The following is an 18,489-nucleotide window of genomic DNA, read 5'->3' as shown; positions in this document are numbered from 1 at the left end:
CCTGGGTACCTCTGAAGTATGGTTACTATGAGCTGGATCTGCATGTCACACTGCACAGAACACGGCGGCGCAAAAACGTGTAAAACTGAAATAATCAACTAAATTCAATACAAAAATCAGTCAATCCCCGGGGTCTATTAGTGGATATGGCAGGTGTATGTGTATATCTCTATACATATATATATAAATATATAAATACGCCATCAGCACAGTGCAGAGCTAAAGGTTCAGGTGCTGATAAAAGGAGGTCACCCCCCCAAGGTATTAATACAGAATAAGACATTCACAAATATGGCTGTCAGCAGAATTTGCATGCCGAAGTGTTTATGGCAGACGGAAACGATCCACAATGCTGGAGCTAACTACATTATTTTTTATGCTAATTACAGCTGCAGCTAATTTGCATGCTAATTTTTCACTACAAAAAACTCTTTAAGCAGGAGTAAAGCAAGACAGCTGCATCCAAGTCAAAGGGCGCCGAACCCTGCGAGAGACACAAGAGACGGAAATTCAACTCCCCCTCGACTCCCGGACTTAGCAAAAAAAGAGAAGTGATGATGACCCAACCAGCGCCACAGAGAAACCGTCCACCGCACGCCATGTGGTCTACAACTGCGACAGAGAGGGCCCAAAAAAGAACGAGGGAACAGAAAAAAATACGGAAAATATCAAAATAGATATGTCAGTGTGCACCACAACCGCACTGCGATCAGATAAACCGCCAAGAAATGCTGCTCACAAAGTTCATAAAGTCCATCTGAATGGAAATGGAGCAACAAGGTCCACTCCACCGGTAGACGGGGCAATAAGAGGCTGCACGGCTGAAGCCACAGCATATAGCGGCACGTAGGAATCTACATGCTGGTATTTTTGTCTTCCCATGTTTTCCCGTAATCTGCGGTAAAATAAAATACATATATCATTGATATCTTTTAATGGCTACATGAAAAGATAAGGACAGGTAGTGGCTGACAAAGTGGTCATCAGAAATTGGGTGGCAAAATAATTAAAAAACACTGTAAAAACACTGACAACTTTAGCCGCCAAAAAAAAAACTCTGCCTTGGGCTACGTTCACACACAGCAGATTTGTGTCAGACATTTCTTCACTGTGCATGTGAGTGATGCAGGGAACTTCCAAACCCCATTCTGATCCATGCAATGATCTCGTTACATTATGACCTCTGATACTTTATCTTCATGTGAAGGAAACATAAAGGGTTAAATACACAAAATGTCCCTGGACTCATCCGCTGGGCTCCCCCAGCTAGCAGAGGTGTTACCTGCAGACCCACACATTCACTGACTGCACGGCACCGCTCATCACTTGTGACATCACGAACCAGCACCTCCCAGTTAAGATGAAGTCAATGTCCTTGTCCATATAAATCTGAACATTCTTACAGCTTCGCCGCCCTTACCTTTAATCTCCCCGAGAAGTTCACTTGTGTTTAGCCGCTCCATCTTCTCCTTCCAGTCTTTAGAAAGAAGCTTCTCCATACAAGTAGAGTCTGCGGAGAGATGAGAACAAAGCAGGTATTACATTATATTATTACTAATCATTATATTGTTATTATATCACAGGTCTTTATTATATGGTTTTGCTTCTTCTTATCCAGTTATAGTAAGTTCTCTAACACCAGGATGGTCTGAGCCGTTCTCATCACATGTGGCAGTCGGAGCGTCTGCTTTGCTGGACGCCGCTGTTCTCCTGTCTCAGACTCCGCTTATGGAACAGATGAGCGACGATTATCTCATGTACGACTAGAAATAATCCATTCAACCAATCACAGCTGGGGACAAGCGACCAAATAATGACTAATAGAAAGTTTTACACCTAACAAGGCAAATGATGCCTAGAGCATCAACAATCCCATCCTGAGCATCGACAATCCCATCCTGAGCATCGACAATCCCTTCCTGAGCATCGACAATCCCTTCCTGAGCATCGACAATCCCTTCCTGAGCATCGACAATCCCTTCCTGAGCATCGACAATCCCTTCCTGAGCATCGACAATCCCTTCCTGAGCATCGACAATCCCTTCCTGAGCATCGACAATCCCTTCCTGAGCATCGACAATCCCATCCTGAGCATCGACAATCCCATCCTGAGCATCGACAATCCCTTCCTGAGCATCGACAATCCCTTCCTGAGCATCGACAATCCCTTCCTGAGCATCGACAATCCCTTCCTGAGCATCGACAATCCCTTCCTGTGCATCAACAATCCCGTCCTGAACAGTTTTTTGTTTCATTTAATAATAATAAATTAAATAATACAGTAATGTACTATTTAACAGATGTATATCGTGTAAGCATGGACAATCCCATCCTGAGCATGGACAATACATTCTCGAGCATCGACAATCCCATCCTGAGCATCGACATTCTCGTCCTGAGCATCGACATTCTCGTCCTGAGCATCGACATTCTCGTCCTGAGCATCAACAATCCCATCCTGAGCATCAACAAATCTGTCTGGAGAATCAATACAACAATCCTGTCCTGAACAATCTTGTCCTGATCCTAACGTCCTGAGAATCGACAATCCCGTCCTGTGCATCGACAATCCCGCCCTGAAGTGTTTTTTGTTTCATTTAATAATAAATTAAATAATACAGTAATGTACTATTTAACAGACGCATATCGTGTAATTCCCTATGCTGAATCTTCCTTTTGGAATAAACAAATCTAACACCTTAATACGCAATGTAACATTAAAAAAACATAATCTAATATGCCAGAATATATGATCAAATATAACCTAACATGTCACAATATAATCTAACATGACATAATATCATATGACAGGAACTAATATAACATGTCACATGACAATATATAACATAACAAGTAATATAAAACCATCAGATCTGTGGAGCTGCAGGAACCTCGCATCTCATCAAAGATGGTGGAGCAACTGCCACTGACTGGGACCTGGATGTTTCCACATAAGACAATGGGCTCATGCACATGAACATATTTTCTTTCCCTGTCAGTTCCATTTTTTTTTTACGGACCGTACGCGGAACCATTCATTTCAATGGGTCCGCAAAAAAAAAAAAAAGTTACTCTGTGTGCATTCCGTTTCTGTATTTCCGTTCTGGAAAATAATAGAAAAGGTCCTATTATTGTCCGCATTACGGACAAGGATAGGACTAGTTCCATTCCGCAACATACGGAATGCACGCGGACGTCATTTTTTGTGGATCTGTTTTTGTGGACCGCAAAATACATACAGTCGTGTGCATTAGCCCTATTACCAACCATTTGGCCAGGTTTATATGTACTGCGGGAAAATGGAACCAGAAAAAGAGCCCAAAGTGTTGAGCCCCATCGCTGCATCATGCCGCTGACTTCTGCTCATCATTTATCAGCTTTATTCACTTTGCACAAGTTTCACTGAAAATTCATTGACCATCAAACAGGATTTTGGGAGAAAAAAGCAATTCTACATTTCAGGGAGTAACATGGAAAGAAAAATACAAAGAAGTGAAACCCTTTCTATCTAGCAAAGAATTAGATTAAAAGGTTCATACTCATCGTCCGTGCAACCCCAAATAGTGCAGCAATCTGCTGAGGCACCATCATCTAATGGGAGGGGCGCCATCACTACAACAGCCAGCGAGTCACTGCCACAACGTCAGACCCCACCTTACTTATAGTCACCGCCATCCAGACGGAAGAGATACATTATAGCTGCCAATAAGAAGCCGCTGAATTCTCAGAGGGTTATATAGTCTTCTTATGATAAATCTATTTACTAATACAGAATATGAATTATAAATATAAAAAAGTTAAAAAATATATTGATTTGATATATTGTAATTTTTCTTTCCTTTTTTCTTTCCTTTTGAAAATAAAATAAATAAATAAATAAAAATATATATTGAAAAATAAAGTATACATAAGGCTAATAATGCTTAAGATAAAATGAACCACAAAAATAAACAGAACTAAATAATAATAATATGTACCGTAAATACAAAAATTAAATAAATGATAAAGATAAAAAAACGGACTAATAAGGCTCCATTCACATGTCCGTAATAATGGGTCCGCATGCGTTCCGCAAATTGCGGAACGGTGCGGACCCATTTATTCTTTATGGGGACGGAATGGATGCGGACAGCACACAGTGTGCTTTGCGTATCTGCATTTCCGGAGCGCGGCCCCGATTTTCCAGTCCACGGCTCCTGAAAAAATAGAGCATGTCCTATTGTTGTCCGCATTTCTATGGGGGTGCCGTCTGGGTGTATTGCGGATCCGCAGTTTGCAGATCCGCAATGCACTACGGACATGTAAATGGACCCTAATAGGAATTTAACAATACAGCCAACTATAAAATAAATTATAAAATATAAAAAAAAAAATATACACTTATCGGAATAAATAGAAAGTATTGATATGACTAATAATGCTCAATATAAAAATAATAAAATAAAAAAAACAGAACAATAATAATATGTAAATACAAACATTAAATAAAAAAAATATAAAAAACAAATAGGTATCTAATAATAAAGCCAACCATAAAAAAATTAAATATTAAAAAAGTAAAAAATATATAAAAATAACTTATCAGAATAAATAAAAAGTATTGATAACACTAATAATGCTCAACAAAAAATTATACTAAAAAAAGAATATATAGAATACAAATAATATGAAAATACAAATGATTATTATAACAAAAAAATCTGTAGACATGATACATAAAAAAGATAAACATAAAATGAAATAAAAATAGTAACAATAATAAAAATGATAATTAGGATAATAAAACAATAAATAATAATTGCAAAAAAGTAATAAGAATCTAAGAATAAATGCTGACACAAAAATCAGGCTTATATAAAATAAATACTACAATAATGATAAGTAACCATAGATTAAAATAATTATAATATAATCATCATTTGTAGATTTTTTTTTAATCCTATCGAGTATTTTAGATTTTTTTTCTTTTTCTAAAGATTCTGATTTACACAAAGTTTGATGAAACGCCACATTTGGATGATCACAGTCTTCACTTGTGGAGATGATCATCATCACTTTGCTTTATTCTCTTACAGATTTTCCAGAACACGAGCTCATTCACAATTGTGCACAACAGATTAACTACTTTTTACATTTAATGGTTTTATTCACATTTCTGTTCCTTCTTTGCAGTTTTTTTCCCATGCGCTCCATATGGACACTGTTTTTAGCTGATCGAAGTCAATGGGATGAATTTAAAAACTGCAGAAAAAATAATAATATTCTGGACGAAAACATGGACGATTCAGAACAATGCAGAAACAAAAATGGAACAAGTTGTAAGTGCGGCCCTCTGCATAACGCACGTACGTATATTTGATCCATAATTTCATATGCAAGTGTAGAAGGAGCCCAAGATCAATACGGTGCATTAGCACAGAGTATTAGAGGAATCCTTGTGCAGCCATACATCTGCAGGTCTCTAAATAGGCCAGGGGTGTAATAATCTGCAGACTGTATCACTCTCTATCTGTCAGGACGACAGAGCGATGTTCTGCAGATCTCTAGAGAGGTCAGTGGTGTAATAATCTGCACAGGTTCATATAATTTCATTGAATGATACATTACTAGGTTTGAAGTGAAGCATGTGTCTATAAATTACATCAGTTTAAAGGGATACCGTCTCATAAATTGAGGTGATAATTAATGCCAGATTGGTGCTGGTGATAGCAGATGCCCTGCTGTTGGAGCGGGTGCATTTGGGGGCTCATATGGGATTGAGGGTCTGGGGGTTTATCAGCTGTCAACTCCCCCTGATACCTTGCACTATAAATCTGCAGAGGTCATGTCCAAAGCCAGGGGTCAATCAGCACCTGAGGACTGGGGTGGGGGCCCCTGTACTGAGAATAATTACAATTATTACACAGTGCTCAATCAGGCCAGGAATGCTCGGAATCCTGCGCTCGAACCTGATAAGGGGGAACTTGTGGGGATTATTGCTGGCATTCCTCTCCTAATAGAAGCCAGACTCACTCACCTGGACAACCCAGGAGCCACTCACTGGATAACAGGGAATGGAGAGGAAGAGTATGGTCACCATCATCACTGGATAACAGGGAATGGAGAGGAAGAGTATGGTCACCATCATCACTGGATAACAGGGAAAGGAGAAGGAGAGCATGGTCACCATCATCACTGGAGAAAAGGGAATGGAGAAGGAGAGTATGGTCACCATCATCACTGGATAACAGAGAATGGAGAGGAAGAGTATGGTCACCATCATCACTGGATAACAGGGAAAGGAGAAGGAGAGTATGGTCACCATCATCACTGGAGAAAAGGGAATGGAGAAGGAGAGTATGGTCACCATCATCACTGGAGAAAAGGGAATGGAGAAGGAGAGTATGGTCACCATCATCACTGGAGAAAAGGGAATGGAGAAGGAGAGTATGGTCACCATCATCACTGGAAAAAAGGGAATGGAGAAGGAAAGTGTGGTCACCATCATCACTGGATAACAGGGAATGGAGAAGGAGAGTATGGTCACCATCATCACTGGATAACAGGGAATGGAGAAGGAGAGTGTGGTCACCATCATCACTGGATAACAGAGAATGGAGAAGGAGAGTATGGTCACCATCATCACTGGAGAAAAGGGAATGGAAAAGGAGAGCACAGTAACCATTATCACTGGATAACAGGGAATGGAGAAGGAGAGTATGGTCACCATCATCACTGGATAACAGGGAATGGAGAAGGAGAGTATGGTCACCATCATCACTGGAGAAAAGGGAATGGAAAAGGAGAGCACAGTAACCATTATCACTGGATAACAGGGAATGGAGAAGGAGAGCACAGTAACCATTATCACTGGATAACAGGGAATGGAGAAGGAGAGTATGGTCACCATCATCACTGGATAACAGGGAATGGAGAAGGAGAGTATGGTCACCATCATCACTGGAGAAAAGGGAATGGAGAAGGAGAGTATGGTCACCATCATCACTGGAGAAAAGGGAATGGAAAAGGAGAGCACAGTAACCATTATCACTGGATAACAGGGAATGGAGAAGGAGTGTATGGTCACCATCATCACTGGAGAAAAGGGAATTGAGAAGGAGAGTATGGTTACAATCATCACTGGATAAAAGGGAATGGAGAAGGAGAGTATGGTCACCATCATCACTGGATAACAGGGAAAGGAGAAGGAGAGCACAGTAACCATCAACACTGAATAAAAGTTGCAGCCTGGTCCTAGCCTTATAAAGGCCCAAACCTGAAACCTTACATTTTATAGAGAAAGGGTACTAGGGACGTCCATAACAAAACGAATTGTGAGGTGAAGCACTTAATATCAATTATCATTACAATAGAAATCACAGCAATTGCGAAGATTCCTTAAATTGAGTTTTATTTTGTGATACAGTGAAATGTGGCAACAACGTGTTGCCGCATTTCACTGCATCACAAGATAAAACGCAATTTAAAGGGAACCTGTCATGTGGATATTTGATTATAATCTAACTAATTATATACAATCATTAACTACTGAAAAGTGCCTTAGATGTATTCACTTACTGGTGTGACAGATGGTTACCTCATAATATACACACAAAGATGCCACATGCTAATGAGCTGATTGGAGTCCAGCGTGATGTCATTGAGTCCAGCGTATATTTAATTAACAGCTATAGCCACTCCCCTGCCCACCTGCTGCTGATTCATATGGAAAATAACTGTTATTCAGCAGCAGGTAGGCGGGGAGAGTCAGGAGCTCATGAATATTCATGACTCATCATTATCAGCTGGAGCTTTTCAATACCCAGCATTTTGCTAAAAGAATCAGTCACTTATTTATGTTGCCCTTCGTTAGGACACCATAAAACTGGTGACAGGTTCCCTTTAAGGAATCTTCGCAATTGCTGTGATTTCTATTATAATACGACTGGGGTGGGAACCCTATACACAGCAGATACCCGGTGTGAACAAATTTGTTACATATATTATCATTACAGTCAGTATTACTATTTATTATTATCATTTATTTATTTTCTGGGTCAGTGTTTATTATTCTCATTATTTATCATATAGTTACTTCTGATTATATTTTTGTAATATTTCTTGCCCTCTTGTTATAATGACATGAAATTTTAGGTGACAAGTGCAGGAAACCACGACAACTCCATCTCCTCCTGGACTACAGTGCTGCAGCACTTCCCTTCCTCCACCTGAGCTCCTTCCAGAGTGGGCAATCTTCTGTGTCCTCTCCTCTCTCTGCTTATGTGATGCCATACCCTTTATGAAGCTGTGTGCAAACATCCAGCATAACAAGACAGGCAGGTGAGAAAAACCAGAATGCACTGCTCCTGGTAAATGCAAAACACACTGCCCCCGAGGAACACAGAACACACTGGCCCTATGGAAAACTTCCTGCCCCTGAAGAAACCCAAAACACACTGCCACTCAGGAATACAGAACACACTGCCCCTACAGAAAACTCCCTGCCCCTGAAGAAACTCAGAACACACTGTCCCCTCCAGGAATGCCAGAACATAATGCCCCTGACACTGCCACTGAAGAGACCAAGAACACGCTGCCCCGCAGGAATACAGAAAACGCTGCCCCCAAAATATCCCACAACACACTGCCCCTCAGGGAACCTAGAACACACTTCTCAGAAATGCTGAACACACTTGGGGTCATTTGTTAAGACCAGCGTTTTAGACATCCACCGCCTGTCTAAATCTACGCCAGCTCCCTTGGCTTATATCTGACAATAAATGACCCTCATTGTCCGCAGAAAACTTAGGACACACTGCCCCTGAGCAATCCCACAACACACTGTCCCTGAAGAAACCCAGAACACACATCACCCCTGAGGAATGCTGAACACACTGTCCCTGAAGAAACCCAGAACACACATCGCCCCTGAGGAATGCTGAACACACTGTCCCTGAAGAAACCCAGAACACACACTGCCCCTGGAGAAACACAGAACACACTGCTCCTGAATAAACCCAGAACACACTGTCCCTAGAGAAACCCAGTACGCATTGCCCCTGGAGAAATCCAAAACACACTGCCCCTGGAGAACCCAGAACACATTGTGTCACGGACGTACTGAGACATATGGACATATGAGACTGACAACAAGTGGTTTGATCTGACAGGTTTTCCTTGTGGATCAATAGGTGTCTGTGTTGTTTCTGGTAATGGCCATACCCCTTGCCTTCAGGTGTTGCTTATGTGGTCATTTAACCATCCTTATTTATAGTTGCTTCTCGAAACTATGCTGTGCTGTTTAAAGCTTCTGTGCCTGTGGATTGTTTGTGGTTGGATCTTGGTGCTTTCATAGCCTCTTTGAAGTTAAGTCTTTCCTTTCCCTTTTGTATGTTGTTTGGGTTCTGCTTGTTGCTTTTCCCTATTGTTTGTATTAGGCCTGAAGGAGACTCCTGTTCGTCCTTCCTTTTGGAGGAACATGTAGTCTTGACCCTGCCTTTAGTACCAGGGTCCTATAGGGCTAGATAGGACTTTAGGTATTCCTACGTATGAACTCACCTACCTTTAGGGTTTGTTCATACTGGTAGTCAGTCAGGATTTTGGTTAGGGTTTTCACTAGATGTCCATCTTCCTTCCCTAGTTCTCAGGCCTGTTTCCCTGTTTCACCCTTCCCTCCTATGCTCGGTGTGGTCTTTCCCTCCCACACCGAAGCGTAACACATTGCCCCTGAAGTAATCCAGAACACACTGCCCCTGGAGAAACCCAGAATATACTTCCCCTGAGGAACGCTGAACACACTGCCCCTGGAGAAACCCAGAACAGACTGCCCCTGGAGAAACCCAGAACACACTGCCCCTGGAGAAACCCTGAACACACTGCCCCTGGAGAAACCCAGAACACACTGCCCCTGGAGAAACCCAGAACACACTGCCTCTGAGGAAACCAACCTCTAAGGAATGCAGAACATACTGCCCTTGAAGAATGCAGAACGCATTACCCCTGAGGACTACCGAACTTACGGTCCCCTAAGGAACCCAGAACATGCTTCCCCTGAAAAAGCAGAATGCACTGCCCCTGAGGAATGTAGAATGCCCTGCATATTAGGAATGCGGACACACAGCTCCTGAGAGATGCAGAGCATGTATGTGGAGAGGCAAGTAGAGAGTTGGTTTCACCTCCAAGTATAGGCTTCTTCTGTTGCACCTCTAGTTTAGGCAATTAAATACCCCTTGTACCCTTATACTGATGTATCTATGATATTTGTTTTATCAGGTGGATGGGTTGGGATTACAATCTATCATTAGGGGATATACATGGCTCCACCCACATACGTCATATAATTCAATTCAACAAATAAATCGCACAAACTCCTAAAACTCACAATTTATCCAATGTTTATTCAAGATCAACAAACATAGATGAGGCAGTTATCGCCTGAGTCCGTCTCCAGGATCCGTGGCCTCATTAGCAGCAAAGGACAATGTAAAGCTTGGGGTGGCGTAACCTGTCAGAGGAGAAGCGTCCGGCGACCCTTACATCTTGCGTCCGTACATGAAAAAAAAATAATTTCCATTTGCTTAAATAATCTCATTAGTGCCTATGAAATGCGTCGGGGACAGAATTCTCGCCATTCGCATGTTTTGTCTGAGTGTGGACTTTTTTCTTTCTGCAGTAGAAACACACATAAAAAGAAAACGTAAACGGGAAAGTATAGCCGGCGAACATCAAAGCGCCAAATGTCAACCCTTATTATTTCAAATCAGCTTTGACTTTTAAAGACTTAATAAACTGCCTCAGAGTGCGGAGCCCTATTTATATCAATGGAAATAATGATCGCTGCCTCGTGGCTGCTCTGCCTAATGAGTCGACTCCAGTACCAGGATGCCATGTTTGGAAAAAGAGCCTCACAAATGAGATCACGTGTCCTGTCCCCAACGTCGCCGCTGCTTGTTTCTCCAATTTTCACTTTACATAAAACAAATTACATTTGGCGCAGTCTTCTCAGGTGTGAACAGTACACAGAACGCAGAAACTGAGGGCACGCTGAGATGTAGAGACACCACAGGTCCAAAACGTATCTAAAAGGTGAACCCTAAAGCTCCTGCACTCAACAGCTAATCAGTGATCACATGACGTACCGCCCCAATTGATGACATCACTGGAATAACCCTCGATTCAACTCTTAAAGGGGTTGTGTCACAAAACATATTCTACATTTTTTTTAAAAGCACCTGTGTCTTAAAGGGGTTTTGCAATCTCAGCCAATGGGGGCATATTGCTAGGATATGCCCTCATTGTCTAATAGGTGTGGGTCCCACCTCTGGGATCCGCACCTACAATGAGAACGGAGCGGGGAAATAAACGGAGGGCACACTGCGCATGCGCAGTCGCCCTCCATCCATTTCTATGGGGCTGCTAAAAATAGGCAAGCGCTGGCTCGGCTATTTCTGTCTGCCCCATAGAAATAAATAGGAGCAGGGGCCGTGATGCGCGGTGTGCTGCCGTTCACTTCTATGGGAGCAGCGGGGAACAGCGCTTGGTGGTGGACGGACCCCGGGAAATCTGGGGTCCTCCAGCCACGACTCTTCCCGCTGCGCTCTCGGCATAGCTGCAGGTCTCAGAGGTGGGACCGGCACCCATCAGACAATGGGGGGCATATCCTAGCGATATGCCCCCATTGTATGTGATGGGAATACTCCTTTAATTCTTTTTGTAATTGCATGTAATTAAAAATTCAGCACAGCCAGTAAGCTATTCAATAAAACGCATCTGTATAGCGCCACCTGCTGTTTATTATTTTCCTTACTTCTTATCCACCTCAGTTTAAATCTTCAACTGTCACCAGCCATATCTTCTGTCTTAGAAGTTGTGGCAGTTAAAGGGAGAGCGCTGCAGCCGAAAGGACACATCCCCTGAGCTGCCAGGCTGAAAATAATCTAGCAAAGCAATTGGAGCAATGAATGGGGAGATCTCTGGATCCATGGGAGGTACAGAGCTGGATGTCCGATTTTCATTTTTTAGATCAATCATGGCATAACCCCTTTAATCCCCTGATCAAACCATGTACCCTCAACTGATGACATCACTAGTACAGTCCTAGACCGAACAGCTGATCACATAACATAACCCTTCCCCCATATGATGTCACTGATACACCTCTGCAAGCATCTACTATTCCCTGAGAACATGATGTCACTGGCATAACTCTGCCCGCTAATCCCCGATCCCATATCCCCTGCCCATATGATGATGTCACTGGTATAACTGCCCACATATCCCTGGTCACATACCCTCTCACCATATGATGATGTCACTGGTATAACTCTGCCCACTTATCCCTGGTCACATACCCCTTTACACTCCAGAAATACCTATAGGCCCGTCCTGAATTCTTTTTGTGAATTCACCATTACCACCTCCCTGCTCTAGTCTCTCTGCTTTTTCTGCTCTTTCAGTAAAGAGTGCATAGTCTCACTGCTCTTTCAGTAAAGAATGCATAGTCTCACTGCTCTTACAGTAAAGAGTCCATAGTCTCACTGCTCTTACAGTATAGAGTCCATAGTCTCACTGCTCTTACAGTATAGAGTCCATAGTCTCACTGCTCTTACAGTATAGAGTCCATAGTCTCACTGCTCTTACAGTATAGAGTCCATAGTCTCACTGCTCTTACAGTAAAGAGTCCATAGTCTCACTGCTCTTACAGTAAAGAGTCCATAGTCTCACTGCTCTTACAGTAAAGAGTCCATAGTCTCACTGCTCTTACAGTATAGAGTCCATAGTCTCACTGCTCTTACAGTACAGAGTCCATAGTCTCACTGCTCTTACAGTAAAGAGTCCATAGTCTCACTGCTCTTACAGTATAGAGTCCATAGTCTCACTGCTCTTTCAGTAAAGAATGCATAGTCTCACTGCTCTTACAGTAAAGAGTCCATAGTCTCACTGCTCTTACAGTATAGAGTCCATAGTCTCACTGCTCTTACAGTATAGAGTCCATAGTCTCACTGCTCTTACAGTAAAGAGTCCATAGTCTCACTGCTCTTACAGTATAGAGTCCATAGTCTCACTGCTCTTACAGTAAAGAGTCCACAGTCTCACTGCTCTTACAGTAAAGAATCCATAGTTTCACTGCTCTTACAGTAAGGAGTCCATAGTCTCACTGCTCTTACAGTAAGGAGTCCATAGTCTCACTGCTCTTACAGTAAAGAATCCATAATTTCACTGCTCTTACAGTAAAGAGTCCATAGTCTCACTGCTCTTACAGTAAAGAGTCCATAGTCTCACTGCTCTTACAGTAAAGAGTCCATAGTCTCACTGCTCCTACAGTATAGAGTCCATAGTCTCACTGCTCTTACAGTATAGAGTCCATAGTCTCACTGCTCTTACAGTACAGAGTCCATAGTCTCACTGCTCTTACAGTAAAGAGTCCATAGTCTCACTGCTCTTACAGTATAGAGTCCATAGTCTCACTGCTCTTACAGTATAGAGTCCATAGTCTCACTGCTCTTACAGTAAAGAGTCCATAGTCTCACTGCTCTTACAGTAAAGAGTCCATAGTCTCACTGCTCTTACAGTAAAGAGTCCATAGTCTCACTGCTCTTACAGTAAAGAGTCCATAGTCTCACTGCTCTTACAGTAAAGAGTCCATAGTCTCACTGCTCTTACAGTAGAGTCCACAGTCTCACTGCTCTTACAGTAGAGTCCACAGTCTCACTGCTCTTACAGTAAAGAGTCCATAGTCTCACTGCTCTCACAGTAAAGAGTCCACAGTCTCACTGCCCTTACAGTAAAGAGCCCATAGTCTCACTGCTCTTACAGTACAGAGTCCATAGTCTCACTGCTCTTACAGTAAAGAATGCATAGTCTCACTGCTCTTACAGTAAAGAGTCCATAGTCTCACTGCTCTTACAGTAAAGAGTCCATAGTCTCACTGCTCTTACAGTAAAGAGTCCATAGTCTCACTGCTCTTACAGTATAGAGTCCATAGTCTCACTGCTCTTACAGTAAAGAGTCCATAGTCTCACTGCTCTTACAGTAAAGAGTCCATAGTCTCACTGCTCTTACAGTATAGAGTCCATAGTCTCACTGCTCTTACAGTAAAGAGTCCACAGTCTCACTGCTCTTACAGTAAAGAATCCATAGTTTCACTGCTCTTACAGTAAGGAGTCCATAGTCTCACTGCTCTTACAGTAAGGAGTCCATAGTCTCACTGCTCTTACAGTAAAGAATCCATAATTTCACTGCTCTTACAGTAAGGAGTCCATAGTCTCACTGCTCTTAGAGTAAACAATTTATAGTCTCATTTCTCTTACAGTAAAGAATCCTCTTCTTTGTTTGTCTAGAAAGCTTCTTTCCTCTAGACACAGAGAATGTCCCTTCGTAACAGTCCTGGATATAAATAGATGATGGGAGTTATCTCTGTACTGGCCCCGGATATATTTATGCATAGTTATTAGATATCCCTTTAATCATCTTTTTCTAACCTGAATAACCCTAATTTTGATAATCTTCCTTAATCATCTACCTTTAGTTGCCCTCCTCTGAACCCTCTCCAGCTCTGCAGTCATATAACCAGATAACGCCTGCACTTCATTCCTGCACGGAGGAATCCGCCTGGAATGACGAGGGAGCCCAAGTATTGTGTGTATAAATATTTAATTCACTTTTTAAATTGTCTAATCAGAATAAATTGCCATTTAATAAGTTATGGTAAGTTATGTGAATAGCAGATGCGGGCGAGCGTCAAGGTAACTGCCGTCTACGCCGCCCTTATTAATTACCCTGATACAACTGCATATTCCAGCCTGATATTATGTGCCGCAGGATAATGAGAGTCACAGTGCAGGGCTTGTGGTGGGACTGAAACACACGGCAGCTGCCTATGGCAGGACACAGACTGGGAGTAGTAGTGCGAACCTCTGCCAGCAAGCCCCCAACATTTCATGTTTGCTTCTATGGAGGAGGCGCACAGCAGGACGGCACCGCGGTGGTGAACAATGCCTGGAGAACGGAGCTGCAGGTGTGGCCCACAAAACTGTGAGGGTGGGTGTGATGGTAAAACTGTGCACCAGGGCGAAGGAATTCCTCCTCTGCATTACTATAATGTCAGCAGCAGCCGGCCTGCACTTAACCCTTTCCTGACCTTTTGTTTGCAGTGATTTTCATACTTTTTATGGCAATTTCGAAAACTAGCATAGCAGCGCAGAAGATCTCCCCCCCCCCCCCACACCTCCATTCTGCAAAAATGGCAGTAGACATGCTGGAGTGTGGATGTGTGTCCATGATTTCTATGGCTGCTCTACCGGTGGTCTTCATTCCTCCCAGTGACATCCACCTGACTATTGGCGGCAGCGGTGGCTCTATTGATATCCAATAACATGTAACGTTCTAATGTCCGGGTGGCAGTAAATGTCCAGTTGTTGCTGTAAATAATACCGCAATATGGCCACAGCTCCTGGGGGACTATTAGTGCGGAGCGGTGAGTAATGGCTGTGTGCTTTGCAGATCGCTCTTTACCTCCGTGCCGGATTCATTGCTGATTAAACTATAAAATGTGAATTATTTAAACAATGATGTCAATTAAATTTTACAAGGAGGTGAAGCAGGCGTGCTGGCGAGGTGTGGCGGCCCCGTGGCCTGAACTCCGCTGTCTACAGCGCACTTCATTATCTGCTTTTTGTCGGCGCTGTCCTCTATCTTTCCTTGAGATAAATGTATATCATAAAAAAAAAGATTCACGGCGGCGCTCGTTGCACTGAGGACTTTCTGCTAAGGGATTAATTAAGGCTGAAACAAAAAAAAAATTCAGGTTGATGTAAAACATATAACTGTGACCGTGTCACCAGTGTAACAAGCACGGCGGGGAGATCTGTGTTTTGCGGTCAGAGCTGAAACCCTCTGTACTGAGCAAAATGTGCTGCTCACGGCCACGTTACCCTGCATCACCTGAAGGAAATCACCAAATTTTTCTCTACACAAGTCCTAACAGGTGTAATGGGGAGCAGCGTGATCCATAGAGGGTGCGGAGCAAGAAGCGACAGAGAGCAGCGGTGGAGGGTGCGGAGCAAGGAGGGACAGAGAGAAGAGTGATCCATGGAGGGTGCGGAGCAAGGAGCGACAGAGAGCAGCGTGATCCATAGAGGGTGTGGAGCAAGGAGCGACAGAGAGCAGCCTGATCCAAAGAGGGTGTGGAGCAAGGAGCGACAGAGAGCAGCGTGATCCATGGAGGGTGCGGAGCAAGGAGCGACAGAGAGCAGTGTGATCCATGGAGGGTGCGGAGCAAGGAGCGACAGAGAGCAGTCTGATCCATGGAGGGTGCGGAGCAAGGAGCGACAGAGAGCAGTATGATCCATGGAGGGTGCGGAGCAAGGAGCGACAGAGAGCAGTGTGATCTATGAAGGGTGCGGAGCAAGGAGCGACAGCAAGCAGCGTGATCCATGGAGGGTGCGGAGCAAGGAGCGACAGATAGCAGCGTGATCCATGGAGGGTGCGGAGCAAGGAGCGACAGAGAGAAGCGTGATTCATGGAGGGTGCGGAGCAAGGAGCGACAGAGAGCAGTGTGATCCATGGAGGGTGCGGAGCAAGGAGCGACAGAGAGCAGTCTGATCCATGGAGGGTGCGGAGCAAGGAGCGAAAGAGAGAAGCGTGATCCATGGAGGGTGCGAAGCAAGGAGCGACAGAGAGAAGCGTGATTCATGGAGGGTGCGGAGCAAGGAGCGACAGAGAGCAGTGTGATCAATGGAGGGTGCATAGAAATGGAGAGAAAAAAAACTGTAACTGTCAACAAAATTCAAAAATGTGCTGTGAACAGAGCCTAACAGAGACAAACTGATCATCCCCCCACTTACAGCAGCTGTCATTACCCTTCCTTTCACACAGAAGGGCGCTGCTGTATTTGATCCTTAGATATGGCAGCCATTGAGGGGTCGCTTCATTTGAGTCATGATCTGCTACAGTAAATCAGTCTCTGAAGGAAATGGGCTACATTGGTTATGAGCTTTAATACGTGGGGATTTCTGTTATTTTCCAGGGTGTTCTTTGATTATCCTTGTAATGGCTGCTGTGAGGTGGATGTTGGTGCCGCCTACGTGGCCTCTACATGTGGCCCGCCAGCACTGACGCCACAATACATGGAGATTGAGAAGAGGCTGCTGATTAGTAATGATGTTGCACTAACACAAAGACAGCATTAAAATAAAGAGATAATCCCATCGTATTTACTGACTGCAGAGTTAATGCCGCCATACTGAGGCCTGAAGTGTCGTGGAGCGGCGTGAGCGGGCGGCAGACGCCTCCGATAATAGATCTTCTCCACAATCCGCACCACAGGATACATGCTGCAGAGCAGCGACTTGACAGAATGTATATCTAAATGCAGTGATATGATCTCAGCCCTAAAGGAAAAGAGTTTGACAACCTGATTAAATACTGTGTGGCGGCGTTCCCCTTTAAACTGCAATTCCATTATACAATGTTATCATATTTTACCCCATTAAAGGGCTATTTCCATTTTGGACATGTTGATGGGTTAAGCCATAAATGTCTGATAAATGTGGGGCCCACCTCTTAAGAACGGGGCAGTGCCATGAATGGAGAGGACCTTATGCATGCCCGGCTTTCTCCATAAATAGCTGAGTGCCGGTTATGACTTCATACGACCTACGTCCAGTGCGACCCTTCTATATGTGACTGACCAGCGGGCTGCAGGGGTCACTGCTTCTCTCACTAATCAGGTAGCACCAGAGTCAAGAGAGTGATGGTCCAATATACAGAGGCTCAGCTGTATATGATTTATACTATGTATGTCAACCCAGGCCACAAAAGGCCCGTTATTGTTGCAGTCATGCACGTTCCAGGGCCTTTGGTCTTCTCTCTTTTTGTAGTGTTGAAGTCATGTTCCTCTCCTCTTCTTGCATTGTTGCAGTCATGCATGTTCCTCCCCTCTTCTTGCAGTGTTGCAGTCATGCATGTTCCAGGGCCCCTTGGTCATTCCTCCTATTGTTCTGTTTGCAGTAATGTATGTTACAGGGCTCCTTGCCTCTCCCTTCTTGTATTATTGCAGTTATGCATGTTCCGGGGACCCTTGGCCTTCCCTTTACTTGTATTGTTGCAGTCATGCACATTTCAGGGCCCCTTGGCCTCCCCTCTTCTTGAATGGTGGCAGTCATTTATGTTCCTCCCCTCTTACATTGTTGCAGTCATGTTTCTCCCCTCTACTTACATTGTTGCAGTCATGCATGTTCCGCCCCTCATCTTGCATTGTTGAAGTCATGTTCCTCCCCTCTAATTGCAATGTTGAAGTCATGCATGTTCCGCCCCTCTTCTTGCATTGTTGCAGTCATGTCCCCCCTCTTCTTGCATTATTGCAGTCATGTTCCTCCCCTCTTCTTGCATGGTTGCAGTCATGTTCCGCCCCTCTTCTTGCATTGTTGCAGTCATGTTCCTCCCCTCTTCTTGCATCGTTGCAGTCATGTTCCGCCCCTCTTCTTGCATTGTTGCAGTCATGTTCCGCCC

The 18,489-nt window shown here is 43.7% G+C and overlaps 1 protein-coding gene across 18 annotated transcripts in view; it reads right to left on the bottom strand.

Moving 5' to 3' along the window:
• Positions 1-18,489, bottom strand: part of SOX6 (SRY-box transcription factor 6) — a 288,239-nt gene that overhangs the window by 127,948 nt on the left and 141,802 nt on the right. For all 18 annotated transcript variants that reach the window (XM_044271016.1, XM_044271012.1, XM_044271009.1 and 15 more), the window contains one exon: positions 1,421-1,510. In XM_044271016.1, the coding sequence (XP_044126951.1) occupies positions 1,421-1,510 (90 nt within the window). The remainder of the gene's footprint in view (positions 1-1,420; positions 1,511-18,489) is intronic.

Source organism: Bufo gargarizans, chromosome 10, assembly GCF_014858855.1.
Source record: "Bufo gargarizans isolate SCDJY-AF-19 chromosome 10, ASM1485885v1, whole genome shotgun sequence".
NCBI classification, from domain to species: Eukaryota; Metazoa; Chordata; class Amphibia; order Anura; family Bufonidae; genus Bufo; species Bufo gargarizans.
This window is presented reverse-complemented; position numbering and strand designations above follow the sequence as displayed.